Consider the following 17757-nt stretch of genomic DNA (forward strand, 5'->3'; position numbering starts at 1 on the left):
TTCATATTGGGCATTTTATGGTTCCATTTGGTACTTAATAATATACTATTTTTTATGAGTCGGTATATCTTTTGTCAATAATGAATTTATTCATTCAATAAACATGTGAAACCATATGATGTGGAGGGGCAGGGAATACTTCTAACAAATAATCACTTTCTAGATCACAAATGAGCCATTCCCCTCCAATGACTCAATGAGCCATTAGGAAATCGGCCCTTAAACGCCTTTTTACCAGCCCTTATTATTGGAGATCAATCATCTTTATCTGCTTTGAGTAAGGCATTGTGTGAACAGCATGAGTTTGTTTTAATTTGGTTCATGTTATGAGGTGGACCAAAATGTGATATGAAATGTTTTATTTGATTATTGTGCTCTAGTGCCAACATCTTTATTGAAGGGGAAGGTTGGCCATCAAAGCCCCTGAATGCTATGATGCATCAAAACTCCAAACAGGTAGGCGTACCTGTTTCTAAAACTTTATGGGAACGGAAATGCGTACGAAACGTTTCCTTGAAGTTTTTATATATACTAAAACACTTTTGTGAAGCTTCAATACCGTTCTAATTAGTATTTGGATTTCAATGAGCTTTTTCTATTCCAAATACAAACCAACTACATTATACAATTGAGATCACCATCATGCGTTTTCTATTTCAAAACTGATTAGTAAACGTTTAATTTGTGATCACCGGACACCATCAAACATATATTATTAATTATATATATATAATTATACATAATTATTCGAGTCTCAAGTCTCTCTATATAATATTTTTAAATTTTTTTTTTTCGTATCTTTGTTGTACCCGTATCCTAATTTTTTTAGTTTTACCGTTCCACATTCCCATACTTTTTGCCGTATCCGTTTTGATGCTACGTAGCCTGAATGAGGGTATAAATCATGAGGCTGGGGTGGTTGTCCTCTTTGGATACATTTCTTATGGTTAAAATCAATAACAACCAACCATTCAATAAAATAAAAGAGTAATTAACTAATTAATGCATTAAATTCATGTCAAATGTAATTCACTAATTAACTTTTTTTAATTTCAACTTTGATATAATTGAAAGCTTTTGTTTTACAGCCCAAGTCATTCAGCTCCAACATTCAACTTCTGCCCCAATCTTTAATTTCAGTCCGGCCTTTAGCATCAGCTACTTTTGTCAAACATATCTTATGTGTTATGATCATATTTTCCAAAAGAATATATAGCGATGAAGTTGGTAAAGATATTTATAAGGTTTATGAAATGAAATTTTAAAGATATGTAAAAATATAATCTAGGAGATAACAGTTAAGAACATATCTAACATTAAAAATAGTCTTACTAAGATAGCTCTATGTGTAAAACCAAAGACGGGCCTCTTTCTTCTAAGAGGCAGAATTTTCATCTCGGATGGGCCAAATGGTTTTATAACGAATCAAGAAATAAAGCTTAATAATATAAGTAAACTTTCATATCTCTATTTAATTTTAAAATGTAAACACTTGCCTTTAAAGTAAATTCACTTCTAACTAAATATTAAACGCTTGAAACTAGTTTCAATGTGAGGTTAGCCTACTTTTTTTTTTTTTCTAGAACAGCGAAGGGCCAGACCATGGATATTCAGACTAGATATCGAGGGCTTACCTGATCTCCTCCCCCGCCCGCCCCACCTGGTAATTCAACTCGCACGCCAAGAATATTGGCTAGTAACAATGTTCGAGATGAGATTCAAACATGTGACCCTTGTTATAACATCTGGGGTGTCCAACCACTGCGATAGCAAGTAAATGACTAAGGTTCAATCTTTGACAATGGTGTAATTTGATATATATTTTGTGTAATTTAATAATGTAGTATTTACCATTTTAAAAAAAAAAAAAAAAAAACCTTGAAACCAGTAAATTAACTTATATAAATAATTTCTAATCATATTTGTGTAACGATTAAATGTATATCAACACTGTTTATGAATCAAAGAGTTTTACATTTCACAAAAAAAAATTGAATATGGTTATAAAAAAGCTATTTCATAAAACTTGTCAAGTTTTCATATAGGAATCACAGTATATAATTAGTTACTACTATTAGAATATTAGTGCATGAGATAGTGTCTTTTTTTATCTATTTAAATTAAATTCTAGTTTAAGAAAAATATCTATGTTCTCATTGCGGGTCCTAATTTTTTTTTAGTTTTTTTTTAACGGCGTGTTAGTTTATTAGTGGTTTGAACCTAGCAGTGACATCCAAGTGAGCAGTATGCTAACGGTTGGAACCCGAAGGCACCTTTGGAAACCAAGGGTGTGATAACACCGCCCGCATACGTCCGAAGAGGTAAATACCAAGACCATGGGGAATTGAGATTCGATCCCAGGTCTCCCAGCGAACATCCCCTTCCCTAGAATCCCCAAAAACGGCCCAAGCTAGGTGGCCACTTGATCTAAGACCAAGTGGTTAATATTTTTTAATTTTACCTTTTATCGTTTTAGGAGTTATATTAATGATGAGCCATAGTCTTTCTTATGGGCCGCATAGTCTTTTTTGCAGGCGGGCCTTGGCCTATCTAAGTTTCAACGTAACTCTGCCAATGTTTGAATATAATGAAATGGAATCAATTGCTCAAAGCTCTCACAAATCTTGAGGGTATCTCGATTTCAAGTATATAATCTCTTAGTATGAGCTTTTGCGATCCTTGAACCATCTTCTACTTAAAAATAGAAATATTAACCAAACTTAAAATTTTATTGTGAATAAAAGGTTTTACACCTCATAAATATATTATTCCATAGCTCGGCCCGTTACATGGGGGATAAAGCCAATATAACACACACATCTACTATATATGGCAACTACCTCTAGAAAGAATACAACCAACAAATATTGAGAAGTGATATATCTACAACCATTTACAACAATACAACAATGCATGTATTGTGCAGTTGTACATTGTGCTGTAAAATATATATAATTGTTGTAAATGGCTAAAGAGTGATGTAACTCTCCATAAATATTACTCGTATACTACAATTGACATTAAACTGACACGAAACATAATCTAATTTCTAATTTGACCGTGTTTAGAGATGTCCATTGCGTTGAATATGACCTCTGTATCCTCCTCGATCACAGACATCATCCTTATCATCATCGCTATAGTCGTATTGCTTAAATGGGGAGTACAAACTTGGTTTTTCTTGAACAGTTAAAAAATATTCAAGTAATGAAATCACTTGCTTTTTTAGATATTTGGTTGATGAAACTTTATGGTTAAGTCGAAGGTATAGTGCTACATGTAATGGTTAGAAGTTAACGTGCAAACTATTCTATCATAACATTACAAATTATTTGGTCGTGCATCGCACAGACGTTAACCTAGAACGTGCGTATAATACCACTTTCTCCTTCTTCTCAGTCGAACTTGAACGCAAATGGGGTTCTAACAGAATATTTTCCTGAAACCCAAGTGATGAATCCTTTACCATATGGATCTTTCAAATTATCTGCATCAGTACTACGACTAAAATGTAATTTGTATGTTATACTCTGGTTCATAGCTGTGAAGACGAGACCTGGAGAAGTAATTGAGATATTTAAACGTACACCAGGAGGAAGAGAAACATCCTTGACTTCATAGCTTGAATTTGGGACACCTACATTAGTTACCGTCCGTGAGATTGTTTTCCTGTCACCTTTTTTTAGTGTAACAACAACAGATGGATAGTTTAACTCTTCCTCTGGTATACTCTTATCACAGGAGAAGTTTTTTTTAACGATTATTTTAATTTGATCGTTTGTATAGTTTAACCCACACAAATACGGAATGTAGTCATCAGGTTGAATGTCAAAAATAAGTCCCGGGTCATTGGCTTTTGTTGGGTTCACATGACCTGCACCAATTGCAAATATGTCTGCAGGAAGATCTTTTTCATCCACAATTGGTTTGCCATCTTGGTTTACTTGACTTGCTGTTGTCATGATTGCTGACTTAATTGCGGCAGGAGACCAATCTGGATGTGTGCTTTTCAATAATGCTGCTATGCCAGAGAGATGAGGGCAAGCCATTGACGTGCCACTTATCATATTATACTTTGCTTTTGTTTCCGTCTGCTTGCTCTCCACTGAGTGTGGCCAAGCTGCAAGAATGTTAACACCGGGTCCAATAATGTCTGGTTTTAGGATCCCAGGACTTGCAATGTTAGGCCCTCTTGAAGAGAAATACCCCACCTCTGGAGCCGATTTTATGTTGAGTACAGTTCCACTAAGAATAATTCTTGCTTCAGGAGATTTTGTTTTATTAATATATCTTTTAATCTCATCTCCTTCCTTATGACTGACTTGTGATGTAGGAAGAACATGAAACTCTGGTTCAGTTGTCCCAGATCTAGTAACACTATTTACTAAAATCATGGCAGATCCTCCGGTGCCCTTCACTACCTTTCCCTTTGTAACTGGTACGGTCCCACCACCCATATCACACAATACAACCTTGCCCTTTACATCTTGATCATTCAGTGAACTGCAAGTTCTTGCTTTTTCGTCACCCTTTATTCCACCGGGATAAACAAGAGGCATAAGCTTTTGGTGGAAATTCTTTGGTTGGTATAAAGATTCACCATGTATTGACTTGTTATTTCCGAGTAAAACTGTAGCTCTTATTTTTCGATCCATGGTACTAGCCCCAACGGTAAGGGCCCATGGGTACTCATTTGAGAGTTTAGACTTAGCTGGCCCATCGTTACCTGCTGAACAACTTACAAAGATCCCTTTCTGAATGGCAGAGAATGTACCTATTGCCAAAGGATCTTGATAAAACTTTAAAGAACCTTGTCCAAGTGAGAGTGAAAGCACATCAACGCCATCTCCTATAGCAGCATCCATACCGGCATAGAGGCCGGCTAGATCACAAGAACGTTGGTCACATACTTTGTAATGGGCCAAGTGTGCAAATGGGGCTGTCCCCGATGCAGTACCATTGGCATTTCCATGTATATCCACGTTATCTACAAAATTTCCCGCAGCAGTACCTGAAGTGTGAGTCCCATGGCCGTTCTCGTCAATTGGAGAACTCCCTTTAATAAAGTTTTTCATTCCAATAACTTTGTTATTACACCCCGCTTCTTCGCATTTTCCTTTCCATCTTTCTGGTGCAGGGGAGACACCTTTGTCATCAAACGAAGGGTGGTCAGGAGTGATTCCAGTGTCTAGAACCCCAATTATGGTTCCCTTCCCATAGTTTGAATCTTTCCAAAAACTTGATTTCTGGTCCAAACCCAAAAATTGAGGTGAATGGGTTGTATGCAGCTGATAGACACTATCAGGCATTACAGATAAAACTCCGCTCATTATCTCCATGTGCTTTGCTTGCTCTTTTGACATTTGAGCAGCAAATCCTATAATCACATGGTGGTAGGCATAAACCATCATCGGTTTGTCATCTTTGGAGTTGTATGCGGCTTTTGACAGAAAAGAATCATACCATCTTTCAAGCTCATGTGGCTGAGTAAACTCTTGTCCTTCTGGTGGCGTTAAGTGGACAATGTACGTTTTAAGTTCATTGGCGTTGATAAAGCTTGTGAAAATGTTGGCGCTTATTGTTAGACTTAACATAAAAATGCTCGATAGAAACATTTTGTAGATGATGGTCTGCAAAAAATTCTCTCAAGATATATAGAAAGTTATCTAGTGAGAAATAAGCACACATGTGTATCAAAAGGATTTCTGTTTAACTGTGACCGCGATCAGAATGGAAGCTAACATTTTACTTTTCACTATTACTCGATCACTTGCCTGGAAATAGGAAATTAGTTGTGATACATATAGCTACAGTAACTAAAAGTTTCCCTGATCATACAAATGTAGAAACTTGTTAGAACGTTTCTTATTGTTGATTTGGCACAAATTTCCTATAAGTCGTAGAGCCACGTGATGGAACAATATTTACTATTTAGCACACTGGATTGTTACAAGTTTAGTTGAGGCTATCCGGGAAACTCAAGTCTGACTTTGATGTATGCGCGCGACCTAACCAGTATTTGAGTGACTATTTCCTAAAGAGGTTTCAACTCTGGCCTAAAAGTATTTAAAAAGGTAGAGTTATAATCTCATGATTAAAGTTGTAAATATACAAATGTTTATATAAAACAAACTATACCTACTTCTTTTCCAATTATGAGCCTTTATTATATGTAAACTACTTTTCTCTCATGGAGAAAATGGTCTAGTGTTGTCAGCGACGGTACTGTTGGTGGTGGTGGTGGTGGCGGCGGTATTGTGTGATGTAGCTTGATGTAAAGATGATAGTGGAATATTTTAGAAGATGGACTTAGAGTGTTAATCATTAAAATAGGGGTAGGTTTAGAGTGTAAATTAATTCTTTTAGGGCAAATATGGTATTTTATAAAAATTATTTTCATAGTAGGTGTATATTAATGACAATTTAGTATTTCTATATGTGACTATTGTATAACATTTTTCAAAATTTAGGGGTTGTAATAATTTTTATATTCACTAATATAAATATCTTCATCTAATATAGTTATGCCCTTAATGATTTTATTTACAACATACATCCCTTAACACTTAAAACAACTACACTAACCTCATTTATATCGGCTACTTTTACATTAATAACTACACCGTCAATGTAGCCGCCACCCCGTCACATCTACCGCCGCCACCCACCACCACCACCGCTATCACCGTTGTTCCATTGTGCGGATTACCGTCTGGTATGTTCTTATGACATCTTAACATGTGTGTGCGTTGGCTAATCGGATTAACTTTGCCATTAAGTTTGATTGTTACATAAGATAAAGTTTTACAAATACAACAAAAAATAAATGGTAGCACTTGTTTCATATGTTTAAAAAAAAAAAAAAAAACTTTGTATATCATAGGTTCATTTTGGTTCATAATTAATTGTTGATAGGTAATCATAGCTTAAAATATATTTATAGATGTCCTAATCAAACTCATTAGGTAAAGAGAACAATATATCTTGTTAATCAAGTTGATCGATCATATCAATTTGTCAGATGCAGTGATTAATGATTGGTCTTAACGATACGATTAGGTATTGATTTATTATAATTACTAGTCATAAAGCAACAACTTCGCATAGCTATTATTATCTTCTTTTGTCCTATACTCCTATCATTAATATGATCATTTGTAAATGAAGCTATGTAAAATCTTGTTGTTCAGCCCTGTATATGAATATATGATGATTCGTAAATGAAACTATATCATCTATATGAATTGTTGCTTAACCCTGACCGTCAGTAGTGTTGTAAATAGAACAAATATAAATAAAGTTTTCCATGTTTGGTTATCTAAATTTAGCCAAACAAAATTTCGTGTTTGTATTTTTTTCATTTAAATTTCAGCAAACAAATTAAAGAATATGAATGTTAAATGAATCGATATTAAGAAAATATTTTTTTTCCATTTCTCCTGTTGAAAGGGTAAATGAACAAAACAACACTTACATAAACACACATATATTATGTACATATAATGTTTATGATATATATTGTTTATCTTTATATATGCTATCTTGAGATCTTTTAAAATTTGAACATCACTCGAGTTCTATCAAGGTATATATAAAGAAGAAAATTATACTAGACACTACTTATATATTATAATGCTGATAAACCGATATAAACAAACTCCTTACCTAACAATTTCACGAATTAGTTGTCGCCAATGTCTTGTTCATTAACATCCCTAAATGATATACCTTATTTTAAACTATTTAGATGTATGTGCATAATAACAATGACGGCGGTAACGAGTGTGGTATGGCGGTGGAGCCAGTGGTGACGGCGGTGGTGGCATAGCGCAATGCGCAGGTAGTGGGGCGGCAATAGTGATAAAAGTAATTTGTGTTAAGACGTTCAAATTATAATAATAATAATAATAATAATAATAACAATAATAATAATAATAATAATAATAATAGTTATTTTAAAAGTTGAGATATTTATATTTTAAATTTTTTCATGAAGAGAATTATAGGTATATTAGGTGGATTATTAGGGAGTTCCGAAAGTACTGGGTTTCATCCCAAGCATACGTGGTTCGGGATTCACATACTGCTCAATTGAATGTTAATGTGGTGTCTCGAACACTAACTGCTAATTATTAACTACCAACTCGTTGTTAAAATAAAAGGAAAAAGAATATTTTAGATAATTTAAATTTTAAAAACTAATAATAAAAGAGATTGATATTTTATATAATAATAATAATACTAGATTTTAGACTCGTGTCCAACACTGGACACGGGACTTACGATATTATTAATATTAGATCTTTATACATTAAAGTAATAAAAACTTATAATTTCAAAGTTGAAGACATACATAAAACTAACTATTCAGTTCAAATATAAAGAATGTTATAATATAAAAAACAAAATAATATAATAAATGAACAGTTGTACCAAGGTGGTTGTTTTAGTTTGGGTAGTTGAACTTTTTCCCTTGAACAACATAATAAATACGATAAATTTTTTAAGTTAAAGAATACTATGTTTTATCTGATAATTATATTTACATTTGATATACGAACTTTGCTGTCATATAAAGACTTTTTTATTTTGTATTCAGGAAACGTCAATAAAGTTACATCATGTAGATTTGAGTCATTGAAGTAGTGGTACCTGGTTATGAAAATTTCAAATTATGTATTCATTCTATTCTTTTAAGGAGGTTATATAGAGTTAGGTAGAATCTGAAAATTTATTTTGTATTAATTGCGTTGTTATTTTGGGATTTTTGTTGCTCAAACTTTGAAATGTTAGTATATATGAAGCATGTAAGAGTAAGTTATAGTTTTAGGAGGATACTAACTCATTGATATAAGCAATATATCTTTTTTATATACTAAATAAACTATAATTGTATTTCAATACAGATAAAATTTGAAAGGTGGAATTTATTCTTAAAAATTGGATATGTTTTAATTGTAGTTATAATTTATAGTTATCTAATATGATAGTTAACTTCGGCCTGGTCGACTATTTGTAAATATATATATTTATTTATTTATATTTATATATATAATAAAAAGTCAAGAAAAATCAAAATTAAAACTTTAGAAAATCGAAAAATGTGATTGGTTAATAAATTATTAAAGTAACTGTGTTTTAGTATAATAAAAGATATGTGTTTTAGTATAATAAAAGATATAGATATTGAAGTATAGATAATACACTAGTACCAAATTTGAGTTTCCAATAATTGAAAAACTGATAATGAATACATCCCATTAGTTTTATACTTATGTTAAATTAGGAAACAAAATTTAAGCCCATATGGGAAAAATAGCCCGTTGCGTTAAGTCGGTGAATTTGTATGCGTGTTTGACGCGTTTTCCAAACGTATATTTAATCACTGACTACGTAAATTAATATCCAACTTTCATTGTATCATATTATCGATCGAACTTCCATATTCTTCTTGTTCGATCTTTAAAAAACACATTCTTGCTTCTTGTTCTTTATTTCTACATCAACGTTCGATCGAACATGGTGAATCCACACCCACAATATCCTTTTCGTCAACATTATTGTGAAATCTTTGATGGGCATACTCTATCGATCATACCCGCCACTCAACAACCACCACGACCAATGCAATATCCTTTGTTCCCGAGACTGAACACCCCGTGGATTAGGCCTACCATTAGTACTGATGATGGAGTGGCTATATTCGACAGTATCAACATAAATCCTATTAATCCACTTCCATCACCATTTGCTTCTTACACTGAGACATCCCATCAACAACAACACAGACAGTATCATGATGATGCCATGCTTAATCACGTACTAAATGACCTTTTCGTCCAACAAAGAGATCAAGGTCTTGTGACCTCATACAGTAGCGGATTAACAATGTTATAGATAAGTTTTTGCAACTTAAGGAATTTTGTGAAGATGAAGACGAAGAAGTTTGTGTGGTTTGTCAGGATGAATTTCAAAGAAACAAGCAAATAAAGGTACTCCAATGCAAACACAAGTATCATCCTAAATGCATTACCGAATGGCTTGTTCGGAAGAATGCTTGTCCTATATGTAAACGTCAAGTAGTTCTTTGATCAATGTATAGTGGTACATCTATCGTTGATACATAGTAATTTACATTTGTAATTTCTGAATGTATATATAGTTAGTAGGTAGTTTTAAGATTTGGTCCATTAATTTGTTTTCAATTACTATGAGTATATATATTATTACTTTGAGGTTTACATATTCTTTTGGTTTACTTCAAGTAACACAAACAAGCTTCAATCTCGTAGTAACATGTAATACGTAAATATATGATAAATAAGATATGTTTCTTTCAATAACACAAAACATATATATAAAGTCAAGAAGTTTATCATTAGACCTACAAAATACTAAAACGATCAAGAACAAATTTGGACTCCATGTTTTTCGTCCATCATCCATATAACTACATATGCCAAGTATCATTCCACTTGGAAGTTAGGATCTACCAAGATTAACCATGACAACGAAACATTTTACATGTATTATTTGAATAATTAATAATAATAATTCCATTTCGAGCAACCTTGTGTCAATCGTCACTGTCACTAACGGGACATTTTGATTCCATTTGGAAACATTTTTGTGTCATTTGTAACAGTTCACTAATGTCTAATAAGACATTTTGATTCCATTTCAATGCATTTTTCGAGTCATTTGTCGCTGTTCTTCCTGTTCATTGACATTGCATCATTTTCTTGTTCACTAATGTCTAAGAACTAAGAGTGTCATTTGTCACTGTTTACCAATGTCTGATAGGACATATAATACCCATTCGAAAAGGGATCTAATTGTTGCAAAATCTTGAAAATGGTACATAGCCAAAAACCTACGGCATAAAAGGTACTGAATCAGCCGTCCAAAAAAAAAAGGTAATGAATCTGATGCCTTCTTTAAAAAGAAAAAACAAAAAAAAAAAACTGGGAAGAATGCCATAATGTTCAAGAAAATGGTCCTTTGGGATTGTCAATTTCCAGTCTCCTTTTCGATTTAACTAGTAATGATGTGATGCCATAGAACAATTGGCTCAGGATTTAAACTTACGATAATCACTTGTAGGGCATATATGTCAACTAAATGCGAGGGCATTAATTCAATTCTCTAAGCTTCTTATATCGATCGGACATTTGGGGTCAATGTTGATATCTTTTTTCAGTACATCAGGCAAATCTAGTCAAGAACACATTGTAAGTCTACAAGAAAAAAGGATCTCATAAGTTTGATGACAATCATTATCTTACACATGAACAGACTAAACTTTTCAAAACTGACTCGGCCATAGATGGGTGGATATGAATATACAAAGCGACGATGCAACTGACCGACCTGATATATCTATTATCAACCGATCTTCGCAAACACATTCCAAACACAGTGCAAGCCATTAAATGATAATACCCAAGCCTACACAGGAAACAGATATACACCATTAGGATGTATCACGGATTGAACATGAATCATCACTGTTGGCAAATAATTTGAGATGAAGATTACGAGTATCAAGCAGACAAAAGAATATAAAATCTTGTTGACACGATCATCTGGTTTTTAAGTAAGAAATCTTTGCACAACTTGTTGACAATATACATTTGCAGATGGCATGGAATTGTAAAAAGACAGCTTCCACCCTACATGTGAGAACGTGATTTCGTTGCTACTTTGTATTTTGTAAAATGCTTTGAACAATCCAATGTGTAAAATTTAAAACAATTAAGAAAAGATTTTGCCTACGTATTTGATTGCTTGTTATGTTCAATTCCAATTATACTGGTGGCGCACTGGCACCTATTGAAGCCATTGTGTTGGAAATTAGAAGTATCTTATGCACTTACACAATTGCAGCTACTTTTTATTGCCTGGATGCATCAGTTGAAACATCAAAACCAGGAGGGATAAAAACAACATCATCCCAAACAGTAGTAGAATCATCCTGCAAGTGAGCTTAATGTGAATTAATCATGGTACCAAATGTTCAAAATCACCTAGAGTTTCCTAAAAGGCTATAATAAAGCAATTAAATTTGGCATTAACTCGTGCTTCATAGAGTTGAAGTTTATCTTATCTGCCACTAACTAAAACAAAATCTTAGGGTGCATTTAGTTGTAAAATACCAGGAAGGTGTTGTAAGAAAAATTTCAAGAAAAACATAGAAAAGAAAACACGTTCATATATGATTTTTTCTAATAATTTCCTTGAAAACATAAAACCCAGTTTTCTAATGTCTAACTATACACTGCATCAATTTTATAGCTTTCGAAGTATTCTCCAACTAGAAATGGAAAACTCCTTGTGTTTTCCACTTGACAACTAAATGCATTTCAAAATTTTCAAAGGATTTCTATAAATGAACAACCTTTTCATCTTCTTAAAGGATGAAAATGAAAAATTGGAGGAAGTTTTTTGTAACTAAAGGCAGCCTTAACTTTTGAAGTTTCAAATTATAAAGTTTTGTTGAAACAGATGAATTGCATAAGATCATAATGAGTGTCAATATGACAAGAAGATGACGCTGTAAAGTAATTGCTAACCTTCATCCCATGTATTATGTCCTCAAGAACAGCAACCTTAAGGAGCAAATAAAACGAAAGTGAACATTAATTACTCAACTGCAAAGACACGGTGGTCGACAGGTCACATTTGTGTATGATCATTGCTCCTAATAGTTAAAAACATACCTCAAGATCACCCACCCTAAGGGCAGGATTCAAATGCTTTTGCTGAACAGAAGCTTTTGCTAAAGACTTTTCAAGGTCCTCCTGCATAGTGAACATGAAGACAATGAATACGGGTGATGTACAAACGAATACCAGAACTTAAAAACAATGAGGCTGCAGACGGTTTTCCTAACCTTTCTGAAAAACGCAGGACGGTACCTTCTGTTTTGGCTCCTTAGCACCAAACTCCTTGACTGCATCCAATATAATATCTTAGTAAAATTACAAAATACAAAGCTCTGCATTTATGATTCAAAAAAATACTCGCTTTGTTAATTAACTAATAGACAAAGGTCTTTAACTAAGAACTTATCATTGGAACCAAACTAACGCGACCCATATGTAATCAATCAATTCAAAATGTGTAACAAAACATCATGCTGTGTATAAGGCTCTATATATTGTGTTTTTATGGCCATGAATTCTTTTGGTTCTGATGTAACCTGAAAAATGTTCGTATTTAAAAATGAAGATTTTTATAATATTTAGTTCTCAGAAGCATGAGAAATTAGTGAAAGTTAGGGTAAAACTAATGCTAATGGATAACCTGGAAAACAGGAACACCAGAAAAGCTGTCATCCGATATACCAGCCTTGCGTCTTTCCTGGAGAAAAACACATGAAGCATCACTAAAAATATAGTACAAGTTACACAGTATGAAAAACACGTGTCAATTTACTGGATAGTAATGACAAAGACTTATAAAGTGCATCTGCTAAGTTCATCAATGAGGCGTTAACTCAAACCTAAGATAATTCAGGCATTTTTTGGAAAGATTTGTAGTAACATAGCTATAAACAAACAAGACAGCTACCATAAACCAAAAACAGTAAAAAAAAAAAAAAAACGTCAAATGCGCTCACCTCAATTGCATTCTTTATCTGTGACGACTCTGGAATAAACCTAAAGGATACTCCATTAACTTTAAGCTGGAAAACCTGCCACAACAATCAAAAGATTATACCAAATTTTATAACCTGTTCATTAATACAAGGCAAAACTAGTAACATGCACCATTGAGTACCAAAATTAGTCTTTATTGCATAATAAGCATGCCATTTAATGCAAAAACGATCAATGTTCTTATTCCTTATCGATAGTCTTAACAGACCTATAGACATGAAATCACATACATAACCTGATCTTGCTTCTAAAATAATGTTTGTGTTTCAAGATATTCATGCTAAAATTTAACATCTTATTAGCAGATTTGAACCTATTTATCATGCTAGAAATAATTGATAAAGGGGTTTTATCGATATCATATTGCGTACCCACTTATGTGTGATTGTCATATAAACCATCAAACAGTTGCTTTGATTGACTCACCATATTCCTCTAGATGATCTCATGTAAATGGGTCGTTCCCAACTTCAATTCTGGTTATCTAAGACTTTCTTGAAGGACAATAGTCTCTAAATCTTCTTAAGAGAATATGATCTGATCCACATAAGTTATGAATCTAAGCCTTATTCTCTCCAAGTCCAAGTCATCCAACAGAATCATAATTCACAATAAGATCAGCATAAGACGTGAGGAAGTTTAAGATCACTAACCTAAGTTCATTTTGGCTTTCCTAACAAACTATTTTATAAAAACCGTAAGAGTGACCAAGAGAATCCTACCCTTAATAATCTACTTACACCTATCTCAGTGCTACCTCAAAAGAAATAAAAATAAAAAATGTTCTTACAACTAAAGAGAGGGCATGTGATCTTTTCGATAACTCCATGACCTAATCTCAGCCTTCCATCTCCCCCATCCTTATTTTCAAGCACCCTTTATATTTTCCACAATATATAAACCAACACAACCACTCAAAGAAATACTACGCACCATAAGAAAAAGCACATAAAACACTTCTCTCCTCCCTGCCCCACTCTTAACGGTAAAATACTGGACTGTATCAGGATTCACAGCCACCTCATACTGTGACTGTCTTTCACTGAATCCAGTACCACCGCCATTTTGCTCTGCACTTTTACCACAAAGGCTAGTCAGCATAATTATATGACTTTAAGCTTGTGGTGTTGATTCCTAATTCAAACATTAAGAGCTTCATTACTGTATGGGGAAATGATTAATCCTCCTAACTATTGGATGATGACATGTGGAAAAATCAGGGGGCGAGATTAGGAAAGAGAATTAGTGGATACCACATGTCACCTTCTTAGAATGTTATGATGATTTTTAGGCTATTTTGTTAGAAGATTAGTTATTTTCCTTTATTTAAATGTCACTTTGAGTAGCTTCTAATTTAGGATACTTTTTTAGAATTTGCGACTTTCATCTAAATGCTCACTGTTTATTGTAAATTAAAAACAAAAACAAAAGCTTGAAGCTTGAGAAAGCCCCTTTTCGAATCACGCCCCTAAACTAAAAACTATATACATTGAGCTCAATAACTAAAATATATTCAAAATTGGCAGCATGACATATAATAAGTCCTACTAAAAAATGATAGTATTAATTTTAAAAAGGAATTATACCATACTAAGAGCAACCGGAACAACTTTAGACCCGGGCCGCATTCTAGGATCCATAGATTTCATCTGTCCAAGCAATGTCTGAGCATCTTCTTCTTTAAAACACAACAACCCCAACGACTTTACCGGGTCCTGACCCGACACCACAACAAACTCCTCAGAAGAATTACTGAGAGCATAAACCGGCACACCGGCCAACCGTTGTTCGATATCCTCATCTTTCATCCCCCCACCAAAGGCAACAGCTTTATTATCATTGCTGATTCTGGCCCATAAAGGGTTTTTGGCAAAAGATAGAAGAAAAGGGTTTGTTTGGTTAGTGGTGTTTGTTAATTCAAAAGTGAAATTGGTGGGATTATTAGGGTTTAAGAAATTGGTTTTGTGAGTATTGAGGTTTTGAAAGAAAAAAGATGAGAATTGAGTTTGGAGTTTGTTAAGGGTTGTTTGGAGGTTGAATTTTGGGGGTTTTGTTGATGATGATGAATTCATTTTGATTTTTGGTACTACCAGAAGAAGAAGGTGTTTCAATGGAAAAGATGATATCTTTGGGGTTTTACTAAATTTTTTATTTTAGACCAAATTTGATAATTTATACGTCACAGTCTTTTGTTACGAGTACTTTTTTTTTCCTACAAATTAAAGGATCTCTACACCACACCAAAACATATTAGGCCTCTCCTTATAGGAACCCACTTCTACCCACTTCTAACACTATTTATCACTTTTAAACACACCAAGACACACCCCTCTTTATAACTCTCACTTCTAACATTATTCATTCATTATTATATTATTTCATTTTTATTTTTTACAAAACTAAACAAACACATTTTATTATAATTAAAACACATTTTATTATAAAAAAAAACATTACAACATTTAAAATTAAAACTTAAAAAACATTAAACACATTAAAATTAAAACATAAACAACTAAAACACATTTAACTAAAAATACAAATTAAACTTAGATATCCTTAAAATACGGCGCGTACTTCTCGATGAGGTTTTTACGCGTAGCCCTTATCTGCTCCAACTCGTCTTCATCTATGCCGGTAGGAATTGGCTGCTGCAGAAGTGCGAAAGCCGCCCTGACCTTCTTGCGGAAGCGCTCATCCGCTCTCAGCTGACGCTCCTCCTCCACTTTCTTCCTATCCTCATCAATTTTTCTAGCCTGCTCTTGTTGCAACAGGAGCATTCGATCAAGGGTGTTCAAGGCCTGTTCTGACCCACTCGAACCACCACGGCTAGAAGTGGCATCCGAACCACTTGACATTTTCCGGCCAACATTACGACCCGGTGGTCTACGAATCGGGTCGTCTCCAAATAACCGGTCTTGAGCCACATCCGGATTTCCACTCGACTGCCCCAAATCAACATAATCACCCAAATCAACATAATCACCCACGCCTCTTCTGGGAACACTATGATCTTGCCAAAAGGCGGGACATTCTTTCAGCACCTCGTAACACGCCTCAAACTGATACTTGGGTGGTCCATGAACCTCCAAGTACTGAATGTGAGCTTGGTTGTACACTTGTCTGTCATCTGCACCGCTCTGTCATCCATGGTCTAGCAGCCTTTTCATAATTGCTCTAAACTTCTTAGTAGTACTCTTGATCTTGTTCCACTTTCCTTGCAACTGAATTTTGTTTCTTTCTCCGGTAGGGGGATCTTGGTTGTAACATTCAATCACTTTACGCCAAAACATACACTCGTCTTGGCTAATACCAACTACTGAGTCTTCTGATGCAGCCACCCACGCCCTAGACATTTGCACCACCTCGTCAATAGACCACTTCGCCTTCTCAGCTGCAATCACGCCTTTCTTTGTCACTCGCCTGGGCGGTTCAGGAACTTCTTGAACTTCTTCTTCCTCTGCAGATGCGACACTAGTTCGTGCCGGTTGTGAGGAAGTCTCACCTACAGGCCTCTGGTATGACGAACCCCCAACCTGGAATTGGTTAAATTGTTGCATCATCAAGAACGCTTGAAGTTGTTCGTTAAACGTTGGCGTACCTAATAAGCTCGTAAACGATTGGTTCATCGGACCAAAGCTGCTAGAGGCCCCCGACATATTAGACGACGACATGGAGGGGGGAGATCCTACTGGTGGAACGGATCCGAAACCTAGAAGCGCGTCAAAATCATTTATGACATTTTGGTATGGAAGAGGGTTTTGGTTTGTATTTTGGGTTTGGGTTTGGGTTTGGGTTTGGGTTTGGGTTTGGGTTTGGTTTTGGTTTTGATTTTGGTTTTAGTTTTGGTTTGCAAGATTTTTGTTTCTTCTAGGCATTTTGATTGATGAAATGTTGAGAAAAAGATGTGATTTTGAGTAAGAAGATGGAAGATAGAAGTAAAATGTCAAGAAATGGTGGTGAAATGGTGGTGAAATGGTGTTGTTTAAATAGGAAAATAAATAAATAAAAAATTGAAAGAAGGGGAGCGGGCTCAAAAGTAGCCGTTCTTACTTGTTTGATTTCAAAAAAAAAAAAAATTATTTTATACCAATGG

At 34.3% G+C, this 17757-nt stretch overlaps 2 protein-coding genes across 2 annotated transcripts; both read right to left on the reverse strand.

The window, feature by feature from the left end:
* Positions 1-3395: 3395 nt before the first annotated feature.
* LOC122604394 (subtilisin-like protease) lies at positions 3396-5615 on the reverse strand. Its single transcript, XM_043777289.1, has one exon. It carries the CDS (start codon positions 5613-5615, stop codon positions 3396-3398), a length of 2220 nt encoding a protein of 739 aa, XP_043633224.1.
* Positions 5616-11170: 5555 nt separating this feature from the next.
* On the reverse strand, positions 11171-15807 carry LOC122603625 (protein TIC 22-like, chloroplastic). Its single transcript, XM_043776378.1, has 8 exons — positions 15248-15807; positions 13622-13696; positions 13306-13362; positions 12893-12952; positions 12720-12800; positions 12573-12608; positions 11877-11974; positions 11171-11448 (listed from the first exon to the last, which is right to left on the reverse strand). The coding sequence occupies exons 1-7, from the start codon at positions 15731-15733 to the stop codon at positions 11894-11896; spliced, it is 876 nt and encodes a 291-aa protein (XP_043632313.1). The 5' UTR covers positions 15734-15807; the 3' UTR covers positions 11171-11448; positions 11877-11893.
* Between the last annotated feature and the right edge of the window lie 1950 nt (positions 15808-17757).

The sequence above is a fragment of the Erigeron canadensis genome, chromosome 6, assembly GCF_010389155.1.
Source record: "Erigeron canadensis isolate Cc75 chromosome 6, C_canadensis_v1, whole genome shotgun sequence".
In the NCBI taxonomy this organism is placed as follows: domain Eukaryota; kingdom Viridiplantae; phylum Streptophyta; class Magnoliopsida; order Asterales; family Asteraceae; genus Erigeron; species Erigeron canadensis.